Here is a 12440-nt window from a genome sequence, read left to right on the forward strand (position 1 = left end):
GCCTGCTAACATCAACCAGGGCTGCAGCTGGGCCTTCTCCGTCCCTATTCTAATGAAACAAAAAATGTTGTCTACCGCGAGATTTTTAAATAAATTGCCCTTGCCAAATACACACATTACACACATTCTATTTCATACCCGGACAACGTTGGGACGGGCTGCTAGTGGAGAAATAAAGTGGTAGGGTGATGTGCAGCACCGTGATGGTATAGTTGCATGCAAGTGTGGAAGACACTGTTAGGGGCACACAAAACTAGAATTTTCTATGTAAGTCAGTGCAAAAGTCATACAGTCCTAGAGTGGTGGTGTGGTTGCATGCACGTGTGGAAGACACTGACAGTCACACAGTCCTAGAGTGGTGGTATGGTTGCGTGCATGTGTGGAAGACACCAACAGTCACACAGTCCTAGAGTGGTGATGTGGTTGCGTGCACTTGTGGAAGACACCGACAGTCACACAGTCCTAGAGTGGTGGTGTGGTTGCGTGCACGTGTGGAAGACACCGACAGTTACACAATCCTAGAGTGGTAGTGTGATAATGTGCAAGTGTGGATGACAGCGATAGTCACACAGTATAGAGTGATGGTGTGGTTTCACATGATTATGGAAGACACTGATATTGCCACTCAGCACTAAAGTGATGCTGTGGCTGCATGCAAGTGCAAAAGTGCCCGTATAGGCGTACAGCTCGAGAATCAATACACAAGTTCCTCACACACGAATAGCTCCAGTGTAAAATGGTGTGCCACAGACAAGTGTACAATACTATGGACTCGTCGCAATGTAGCAAATTTTATAGGATGACACTGTGTTTGTTGCAAGAATAAAGATGTGTTTAACTAAAACAGTCTGGGAATGCAATCTGTTTTGGGGAGAATATTAAGATTATTTACCCAGGAATGCCTTGAATGATAGGGTCTTCATATTTCTATGTGAACTAACAAGCTCCCCTTTCACTTCAGCTTCAGAGAAAAAGGCACATTGGGAACGACATTGTGGCCATTATATTTCAAGAGGAGAACACTCCATTCGTGCCAGACATGATCGCCTCAAACTTCCTGCACGCGTACATTGTGGTGCAGGTGGAAGACCCCGAAGCAGACACCACTTCCTACAAGGTAAAGTTTCTTTCAGCCTCTAATCTGCACACCAGTCTGCATAAGGCATAGTTGTGGCAACTGAGAGGCCCCAGAGGCCAGCGATTAATTCTATGTATTTGTATCATGTATTTAGTTATATCACATGCACTACACACTCATTTGTGTCTGGGTGCAGGCCTGTGTCATGTGGGTTACATAGGTGTCCTCTGGCCGAGGAGGAAGTGAGGCCAAGAGCTCAGCTTTAACCACATGAGCGCTAGCGAAATTCCCCTCCTGTGCTCTTCTTTACAAAAACCCATTATTCATGACGAGCTGGGCTCGTCATGAGCGTAGCAGGAGGCTACCTCATGACGAGCCCAGCTCGTCATGAGCGTCGAAGGGGTTAAGAGCCTGTTTGAATAAAGTCAAGCATGGGAATGGCATTCTGCCAAGAGCCAGTTGGTTCCACAGCATAGAAGCCAGAAGAAAGAATCAACAGCCTTGTGAATGCAAGCATAGACCTACAACCTATTGGAGGGATCAGTGAGCAGGAGCTGATTGGCAGACAGTAGTGTTTTTTTATTGAGGTCTACTAGGAAACACTTTGGAGTCCATTTAGACAGAGGGAGGTAGTTATCATAGTGTGCCAAAAGCCCTGTGCACCCCCCAGACTCCATGTACAACCTCTTTTTTCCACCCAGCACCCAGCATGTGGTGACAGTGTTTGCCGTCCAATTCCTTTATCACTATCCAGGGAGGATGGACAGCCTTGGGACCAGAGTTGGGCTCCACAGCTCAGGGCTGGGGGCAACCTCCAGCACCTCTCTCTTTAATGTGCAGAGAGTCTCTAGGGATTCCACTAGACTGTCACCTTGAAAAGAGACAGGCAGGTCACATCACCACTTGTACCCGACACAATCAACTGCATTGGAGGTTGCAAAAGGGAATACAAAGTATTTTCCTAAGGATTATTGGGTGTCTCAATGGAGCCATTAACCGGAAACATCCTTTACAACGTATGCGATACATCTCATGCCATTACAACGCAAGCCGTTACAACGACGCGTCGTTACATCGCTTGCCAATACAGCGACTCACTATAGGGGGCAGAAGGTGTTGTATTTTTGTATTTTTAGTTCAACACCTCCCCTACTGTTGCACACACTGGAGTTGGAATAGTGAATTATACTATTCCAAACTTGAGAACCCCCCCCAACAGCAAGTGGTTGTAACGACTTGCGTTTTAATGGCATGTGATGTAACAACACGTCGTTGTAACGACTTGCGTTGTAATGGCATGCGTAGAAAACGCATGCGTTGTAATGAGTGCTGTTACCTTCAACCCCACCCATCTGTCCATGCACGGTTGTCGGGGAGGGCATGAGGATTCCGCAGGGTCTAGAGATGCTGCCACCTCTGACGTGGTGTCTACAGGCAACTCATGCTTCATCAGATGGTTTGAAGTGGTGGCCAGTAGCACATGTTCATTGGGGCATCAATGTGGTGGTCCCGTATCTTCCACGACCCTGCCACTCTCCCATAAGGCCATAAAAGGGGTCTTTCATTGGGCCGGTTTGGATTTAACAAGGGTGCTGACTGACTCCATTGGGCGATATTTGGGCAGAATGGAGGAGGAGAATGGTTGAGGAGAAAAAGAAAGTCTATATTCTATATAGTTCTAGGAGCGCTGGCAATGGGTTGTGATGTAGACACACAACACCTATTTTAAAAGGTTTGTCATCAATCATGCTACTTCCCATCTGCTGCCCTAACAAATCACTGGCCATGGTAGACGGGGCCCACTAACACTCACTGACCAGTAGACAGATCAGGATGTATTTAAACAGGAATGGAAGGAAAGTCCAAGGGCCCTTAGACAACCCATTGCAGTAAACATGTACATATGAAACAGTCAATAAGTGGTGCGCATCACTATTTTTTACTGTGAACGTAATGTTGCATAGACCCCAATTAGTGACCTATGCACATGATGCATGATTTTTTTCTGTTTAAGCTTAGGCTGATTGCATAATGTTCTCTCTTAAGACATTCAGTTCTGGCTTATGCTTCAAGCAGAACATGTCTTGCAGGAACTGAGAGCTGTGTGTGCCCTGCTGCATCTTGCGGTACAAAAGGGGGTGGTGATGGACGGAGCATCTGAACCAATCAAACACTCACACCCAGTCAACAGATCTGGGTTTAATCCATCACCGTTCTTTAGCCCACTCTGTCACCCCAGTTCAGACATGGCCAAATGCAAATCAGTCTGACCCTGTGCCTCATGGGAACAGTCCAGCCCGAACTGCCAAGCCATACCTTCCCTAGACCGGAAACTAGCTACCTAGGACCGGTTTCTGGCATTGCAGCCGTCTTCAGCCAGGCTTGCTTGAATCCAGTGGCAAAGTGAGCAAGGGACTCACGTCTGAGACTCACGTCTGAGCATACCCTGCCAACTTATGGCGAACAAAGCGGTACAAAAGGGGGTGGTGATGGATGGAGCATCTGAACCAATCAAACACTCACACCCAGTCAACAGATCAGGGTTTAATCCATCACCGTTCTTTAGCCCACTCTGCCACCCCAGTTCAGACATAGCCATATGCAAATCAGACTGACCCTGTGCCTCATGGGAACAGTCCAGCCCGAACTGCCAAGCCATGCCTTCCCTGGACCGGAAACAAGCTTCTTAGGACCGGTTTCTGGAATTGCAGCCATCTTCCGCCCGGCTTGCTTGAATCCAGTGGCAAAGTGAGCAAGGGACTCACGTCTGAGCATACCCTGCCAACTTATGGCGAACAAAGCTTAGGCTGATTGCATAATGATCTCTCTTAAGTCATTCAGTTCTGGCTTATGCTTCAAGCAGAACATGTCTTGCAGGAACTGAGAGCTGTGTGTGCCCTGCTGCATCTTGCAGCGCTTCTAAGGTTCGCACCATAACTCTAGAAACCAGAAGTACACCGCACTGTACCTCTTAATAAGAGGGGGTACCCTGTGTGCGATCTTCCTACAGACAACTACCAAGAGGTATTACACGTAAACTCGTAATTCCCACAGTAATTCTTTTTATGTATAACATCATATTCACTATTTCATGCACCCCTATATACAAGCGTGGGGGACGCCACCAGCGGCCAGGGTGGGATACGTGGGACTCCAGGCTTACTCTGCTCTCTACTCTTTGGCACTCATGCAATCAGGAAAGCTGAAATACTGAGTATATGTGTAGACATGAGTAGACCACACTAGACACTTCCATCCATGGGTCGTGCCAGCTGATTGAATGCTGTCACTGTATCTGCGTGGTCTCAGGTTTCACTTTAGTTACCCACTGAGGAGGTCTGTTATCCCATGGAATCCATCTTATCTCTGGTAGGTGTTGCACACATCAGTGCACTGAGGAGGCTGCATGCCCTCGCATTGTTTCTGTGGTGTAGAATGTAATATGAAGGCCGTGTTCAGCTGCCCCTTTGCAGTCTCTTACGTTTCAAACCTGTTTAGGGTGACCAGATATAAAAAAAACAACAACAAAAAAACCGGGACATTTCTCTAAAATAAAAGAAGGACTGCAATGTTTCATCTACTAGGTGGCACAGAATGACAGCACGTGTCGTCCTAGAAAAGCAGGCTAGGTAGTGAGTAAATAAAAATAGTGCAATTTTTAAACTCACTATCACACCTGTTAATTAAATTCCTTTCTGAGAACAGGTGCTAACTAGTCGTGCTTTGGAACATTTGAAAACGTGCCTGCCTCGGGTTTCAGTCGGCCCACTCTGAAAACCGGGACACGAGTCAAATTTGCTGAAAACATCGGGGACATCGGTGGAAAATCCGCGACCCTGGCCCCCCATTCTAAGTTTGTGCGGAGTAGTTGGCAGGGCACACTACATTCCACAGGGAAGTAAACAAGGGGAGCTTCCGTCGTCTGTGCCAGCATCCTAACCACAATGAGCAGTAAAGATTTTTTTCCTTTTTTCCTGCAGCAGTTCCGGGGACTGTTAGACCTCCCTGTTCTTACAGCAGTGCCCAAATCATCTGATAAGGCTGTAATTGTCCCATTACTGGAAGTAGTGCTCCCTTTGTGACCTCCATTATGATTACAGAAGAAAGAACACACAGGTTTTTCTCCTCTGAAGGGCACTGAAGCTGCACTCACTGGCACTGCACTCACTGGCCAGTACTGCAGAGTGCAGGCAGTAGGCACCCGTGTTCTCTCATAGGTGGTATTCTGGCCAGCACCGCACCCCGTAAACCCCATGCCCCGCCAAGATAAATGCACTTTTATTTGCACATCATGATCGGTAGAATATGGCGGGCACCACAGATGTACCAGGGAGAAACTGTGTGCAGTCCCCTCCTGTTTCCTATCGCAGCCTAGTAGTGCTCGGAGTGGAATTGGACATCACTGTCTCCTGCACCTGCCAAGAGGGAATGGAGGCATCCCAGTTTTCCTCGAGGTAGCACTTCATTGACAAGATGTAGATGTCCCAATGTGGCTGTGTGCACGCCAGCAGTGAATGAATGAATGCATGCCAACAGTGGAGTTTGGAAAGTTGAACATAACCCAACTGAAGACATTGCCAGTGGTTTAGAAGAGACACTTTTCTGCACCAGGCTGCTACGCCCATCTGCTCTTCATTCCTCAAAATGGGTCCCGTCTGTAGTGCACCCCCTTGATTTGTATCTGGGCAAGGTAGCCGCGGAAGGGTTCTTCATCCAACTCTTAGATAACTTTAGTTTCATCAATCAAACTAACTTTAGTTAGCTGCACCGATGGATGGGCTGATATCATTCTAAAGATACTTACATCTTGGTGATTGTGAGAAACTGGGTTGTTGGTTGGAGAGGGTGTAAACCCTTCTCAAACAACAAAAACAATCCTTGTCAGGGTGAACCAGTTTAATGTAGTTCTTAATTTACGTTGGTGTTTGCCGGCGCTTGGCACCAGTGGTATTTGTTTCTTAACACCGGCACATTTTAGGCCATTCCACCACATGTTGGCGCAGCCTATCTACTTTTAAACATTGAAAATTTGTAGCAAGTTTAACACTACACTATATATGAAATAAATGAATAATTCCAGCGCCATACTAATAGCATTAAGTGACCTGGAGTATTTCAAATTGTCACATTTGTGTGATTAGCAGAGTGTGAATATTGGAAATTTCTAGTGCTGGTAGGGACAGTGGCTGGTGCAAGCTTGCAGTGTACTTCTTAGGTATATATTGCGCAGGGGTACATTTTTTAAAAAATAAACGAATCCCTGGTATGACTGATAACCCTTATAGTGTGTGAAAATATTAATCCCAGGAGAATTCCACATGTCTTACTGTAGGAAATTGGTTTGCTGGTTGAGGGGAGTGTGTCCCCTACTCAAGCAGCAACCATAATTCCTGTCAGGATAAAGTCACAAGTAACCACAAATTAACCTGTACCTAACCACTTGGTAATTTGGCCAAAAAGCAGTCAGGTGTAACTTAGAGGCATTGTGTAAAATGTAAAATATAAAAATAAATAAAATAATGTAAATAAGAGAAATAAAATAAAATAATGTCAATAAAAATGTAAAATATAAAAATAGCAAATATCCAATCAGTAGAGCTGGAGATATTCAGTTGTAAAGGTGTAAGTGAATATAGTGCCTAAAAGCACTGAGCAGCATCCGTGGTTATCTGGTCACACCAGACCGGGACAAACTCACAAGTTCAGGCAGACCGTGATGGAGCGAGAGCCAGATACAGAGACCAATTTGGCCTGCTGAACGAAGCACCTTCAATCATGATTGTGGAGTTTTGCGAGATCCCTCATTGAGAATGCATCGTGCAGTGGTGGTTCCAAGAAACTGCGGGCTGCGTTGCGCAGCCCTGCATCAGGAATACATTGTGCAGTTGCCGTTTCAATGAAAAATTGATGAGGCTTGCATTGCGAGGTCTTGAGTCGTCGTAGAGGATCCTATCGACAAAGACTTGTGGTGCCAAGTCCAGTATGGAGGAAGCATCTTGCAGCTGCACTCCTGAAGAAGCGGGAGGCTGCAATGCGAGGTCCTGTGTCAGAGATGCATCGCACAGCGGCTGTTCTGCCTTGGAGACCACAGTTGGGCTTTCAAAGCACCTTCATGCCCACTTCCAAGGGTTCAGGATTGGGGTGACACCATTTGGAGGGCAAGACCTACAGCAGGTGCTGATGTGAAAGTGGTTGTAGCCTTTTCTACCCCTGGGGTTTTGATCAGAAGACCAACCAACTAGACCTTGGAGTTATTCTGGTGGTTCTGGGTTCAAGATGCAGGTCTAGCCTTTTTCACTCATGCAGCTGGGCAGCAGGGCAGCAGAGTAGCAGTACGTCTTGCAACAGAGCAGCACAACAATCCTTCCGAGTCTTCCAAAAGTCCAGAGGTGTACTGAAATGTTGGATTGAGGGGTCCAACATTTATACCTGGTGCCAGTTTTGGAGAAGGTTCTGGAGGTTACCACCCCCAGAGGTGTTTAGAATTTCCTGCCTCCCTGCCCTTGCTTCAGCTTGTCTTAGGGCAATAAAAGACCAGTGTCAAACCCTTTGTGAGTGTACTGAGGCAGAGTTTTGTGCAAGTGTGGGAGATGACAGCCCCCCCCCCCATCAAGTCAGAGATGGCCCATCTTGCCAAGACCTACCCTACCCTTTGCCTTACTCTCTGGGGGCAAAACACAAAGACCAACTGCCAGCTACACCTAGTCATGTGCCCCAGGATACAGGCTGCAGACTCCAAGATGGTTGGGACAAGAAAATGCCAATTTTCTAAAAGAGGCATTTTCAGAATTTTGACTTAAATCTGACTTTACCATTAAAGAGGGTTTTAAATTACAATTCTTTAGACACCAAACTCAACTTTCCTACCTGCTTGCAATTGAAAGTTATCACATATTAAAAGAATTAAGGTAACCCAGTGTTATCCTATGTGATAGGCTGGCCTTCCATGAGTGAAAAATTAATTTAACGTTTTTCATTACCAGGACATGTAAAACTTAGAAAAGTGCATATCCAACTTTTTAAATAGAAGGCACCATGGTCTTTTCGACTGCCTTGGGGCTACACTTGTGGTGAGTTATATGTATGAAAAAGGAAGATTTGAACTTGTCAAAAGTTTTCTTTTTGCCAAGTCGAAATGGAAGTTTAAAACTGAACACAAAGTCTGCAATGGCAAGCCTTAGACATGTTTAAAATGCTACTTTAATGGGTGGCACAATGAGTGCTGTAGGCTAAGTAGTAGGATTTGAAGTACAGGCACTGGGTACATGTGCTGTCAGTTTACTAGATACTTCAAGTAAATTAGATGTGGCAATTGGGTGGAAGCCAATTTTAACATGTTTTAGGGGGTGAGCACAGGCAATTTAGCACTGGTCAGCAGTGGTAAAGTGTGCGGAGTCGTAAGGCCAACCAAAATGAGATATATGAAAATTGAGAAGTTTGGTGAAAGACCATCCAAAGCTGACAGGTGTAACACCTACAACAAGGAATCCAGATACTATATACCTAAAGATGGGCCAAGTTGAGTATGGATCAAAAAAGGGATACATCTCCGGAATCTTAACCTCAAAAAGAGTCACACGGGGATGCTCATTCATTGCCTAATTTATTTATATTTCATCCCATCAAGGAGTTAGATGAGGTAAGCCTGTTTTCACCCAAAATCTGGACTTCATATGTTTCAGAGTTTTACTACTTCAATGGCATGGTGTTAGAAATGCAGGTCTCTAGTTGGAAATGGTTTGCACCTTTGTCCAAATAGGGACCCTTGCTTCTAGTCAGGGTAAGGGGCTACACTCCTAAAATACCCCTGCTCACCCCCATGGTAGCTTGGCACGAGGAGACAGGCTTATCTCAGAGGCAGTGTGTAAAGCATTTGTGAACACATACAGTAATACAGTGAAAACACCACAAACGGACACCACACCAGTTTAGAAAAATAAGTAATCTATACTAGACTTAACACAAGACCAAACGACCAAAAACCACAATACTGTAATGAAAATATGACTTTAAAATGGTAGAAATAACTTAGTTCAATTTTTGATGGTAAAAGCGACACTTTACTCTCAAAGGCCCTTGGATGGCATCACGCAATACAAATAAAAGGGTTGCAGGGAAGGTGATGCGTCGGTTCCTTGCTTCGGGGGAGGTGATGCATCGGTTCCCTACTGGAGAGGAGGTGATGCGTCGGTTTCTTATTGCGTTTCGAATACAATGTGACAAGATGGCGCCTCTCTGCTAAACGTCGATCCGGTGCAATGCATCAAAATGGCAACTTTGATGTGATGCGGCAACGTGGATGCAATGCGTGCGTGCCCGACGGCCATGCAGCAATTTGGTAGACTCTTGAGCCGCAACAGGACTTGTGACACGCGTCTCTGGTGATACGACGGCAACCTCTGCGCCGGCGACATGCTTCTCCAGTGATGTGACACGCTTCTTCGGCGATGCGACGGCAACTGCTGCGGCGGCGTCATGCTTCTTCCTTGTTGTGTCGCGCTTCCAGCTCCGAGCCACGCAGTCTTCAGAGGGACCAACACAACAGCAGGCACCTCACTGCGAGTAGGATTCCCAGCAAGGAAATTCCGGGGGAGCTGGTGGTGAAGTCTTTGTGTCCCTGAGACTTCAGAACAGGAGGCAAGCTCAACTTCAAGCTCTTGGAGATCTTCCTAAAGATATTAAAAATTCACACAAAGTTTCTTTTCTCCTTTCCTTGGCATTAAAGTAACCACTGTAGGCCAACCCCAAACAGCACCAGCACTGGGGCAGTAATCTTCCTTCACCTCTCTGGTTCTTCTCCTTGTCAAATGGTTCATCTTGATTCCCAGAAGTGATTTAAAGCTCTGGGATCTGGGCCCCAATATTTATACTACAAAAGCCTTTGTCCTCTGAAGGCAGAAGGTGTCAGTGCCCAGCCAAAACCAGTTCTGTCCACCTTGGTGCAGCTACCTGGCAGGAGGTGGAGAGAGCATTGTTGAAAGCAGACCTGGCCCAGGTAGCTGAAAGGAAAACTACTCCCCCTACTCTCTATTCTATGAAGGCTCAGGTCAGTGAAAGGAATTCTCCTCCCCTTATTCTCTATTCAATGCAGGGCCTATTCAGCCCAGCCCTGACCCATCGGACTGCTGGAGCCAAGGCCCTCTTCAGCCCCCTATCACTCACAAACCAGACATGGAACACACAAACCTAGCAGAGGCATGCTGGATGGTTAGGCAAGAAAATACCTACTTTCTAAAAGAGGTATTTTCAAACCCAGTGTAAAAATCACCCACACTAAAAGATGTATTTTAACATTCTGATTTCAGGCATACTAAACCCGTTTTTCTACCTTGTTCCCTGGGTCAGTTAGGATTACAAAATGTTATAAAAAAACTGCCTTCTGGCCTATGGGAGCAGGTAGCTTTGCAGTAATGTAAAACGAAATTGGCAGTAATTCCCTATCAGGACATGCCACACACATCAGGGCATGTCCTATCTTTTACATACAATGTACCCTGCTCGTGGGCCTACCTTAGGGGTGACTAATATGTAGAAAAGGGAAGGTTTAGGCACTGGCAAGTAGGTGCACTTGCCAAGTCATCACAGCAGTCCCAGACTGCACACAGGCTCTGCAATGGCAGGCCTGAGCCATATTTTACAAGCTGCTTCTGTCGGACGCATAACCAGTGCTGCAATCCCACGAGCAGCATTTGATTTACAGGCCCTGGGCACACATGGTGCACTGTACTAGGGTCTGACAGGAAAATCAAATAAGCCAATCATGGAGTCACTAACCCATTACAACAAATTACAAAAGAGAGTGCTTGCACTTTGGCACTGAATAGCAGTGGCAAAGTGCCCAAAGCATCTAGACCAGCAAAACAAAACCATAGCAAAAACACAGGAGACAACAGCACAAAAAATGGAAGGGAGACCCACGCTAATGGTGCCAGGTCTCATACATGGCCCTTGTAAAGGTCACAATATTATGCTTCCAGGATTTAAATACTGATCTAGTTACCTTATTGGGATGCATCTAAATATGTCCAAGATCAGAAGTTTGGGGCAAGGCCTACCATTAAATCCTATTAGTAGTTGTTGATGGGAAGTTGGTAGAAGATATTCTCTATGTGGCTCCTGAGGGGCCGCCAGTTCACCTGGAAACTAATGAGAATGATTGAAGAGAGCATCACTGAACTGCCTATGGGAGCAATCATTAAGTTGAATAGATCTGCACGCATGTTTTTGCTCCCATTGGATCGCGCTACTCGCACTGAATCATGCTCCTGCAGTTGGATCATGCTGCTCCATTGGATTTGCTGCAGAATGGATTTGTTGTTTATTGAAAGATGCTTCTATTTCCAAGAGCAGTTTTAAATAGCTCATTAAGGAAAAGGAAACAAAATGGACACTTGATGTGGACTGTCTATATGTGGAAAGTAAAACTTCCTATGCTATTTAGCTGAAGATGGACCCGTTTCTATGCCACCATTATAATTTAAGGCTGAACTCTAACTAAGACTCCTGTTTATGAATTTTGATATTATGGCTTACCCAAATTCTTTTAACAGGGACGTTTGGGATTAAAGCCTGAATCCAAATGGTTTTATTTTTTTATTGGGAACGTCGATTCTGGAGAGAACCTTTTGTATACAGTGTTGAAAGCAATGCAGTTGAGAAGTCATTCCCAGGTTTATTATTCTTAGTAAACCTGGGAATATGCCAAAATCCATAAGTTGATGCATGGGAACACCCAAATTCCATCCATGGATGCCTTTCCAATGCAGAGTGACGCAAGGTGCATTACTTTGGATCAGGGGTCTCCACCCAGCAGCTCGTGAACTACGGTTGCTCTCCAGCTACCTCTGAGTAGGTCACCTGATTGCAGACCAGTTTATTAAATTAGAAAGCTTCTGCTTGGTTGAATTAATATACATATACACATTTTTTATACAACATTAATGATATTAGTAGTTCTCAGTTTGTTTTATTGCACATAAGTAGCTCATAATACAGAAAAGGTTGGAGACCCCTGCTCCACGCACAGCCACTCAAGGTGGCTGTGCGTGGGTTTGTAAATCTGACTTATGGGTTTGCGCATCCTTGCGTCACCTTGCATGACGCAAGCACAATGTAAGCCCTTATAAAAGCTGGGCCTTTATGTTTGTAATGGTGACAAATGAGACTTGCTCTGAAACAATGTGTGTCCTGCATTCCTCCCGTATTAGGAAGGCAAATTCAAATGTGGCTGCATTTTTCCAAAGTTGTATTCCATAAATTGTCTCAATGAATGCTATATCTATTTTCTAACGTTTGTATGGTTATCGTATTCTTTTGAGGTGCGGTCTATGCCAATAATGAATATAGGTTACCTTGAATGGGG

The 12440-nt window shown here is 45.4% G+C and overlaps 1 protein-coding gene across 3 annotated transcripts in view; it reads left to right on the forward strand.

Moving 5' to 3' along the window:
• Window positions 1-12440, forward strand: part of RAP1GAP2 (RAP1 GTPase activating protein 2) — a 941171-nt gene that overhangs the window by 721620 nt on the left and 207111 nt on the right. For all 3 annotated transcript variants that reach the window (XM_078679320.1, XM_078679318.1, XM_078679319.1), the window contains one exon: window positions 962-1117. In XM_078679320.1, the coding sequence (XP_078535446.1) occupies window positions 962-1117 (156 nt within the window). The remainder of the gene's footprint in view (window positions 1-961; window positions 1118-12440) is intronic.

Source organism: Lissotriton helveticus, chromosome 3_1, assembly GCF_964261635.1.
Source record: "Lissotriton helveticus chromosome 3_1, aLisHel1.1, whole genome shotgun sequence".
NCBI lineage: Eukaryota > Metazoa > Chordata > Amphibia > Caudata > Salamandridae > Lissotriton > Lissotriton helveticus.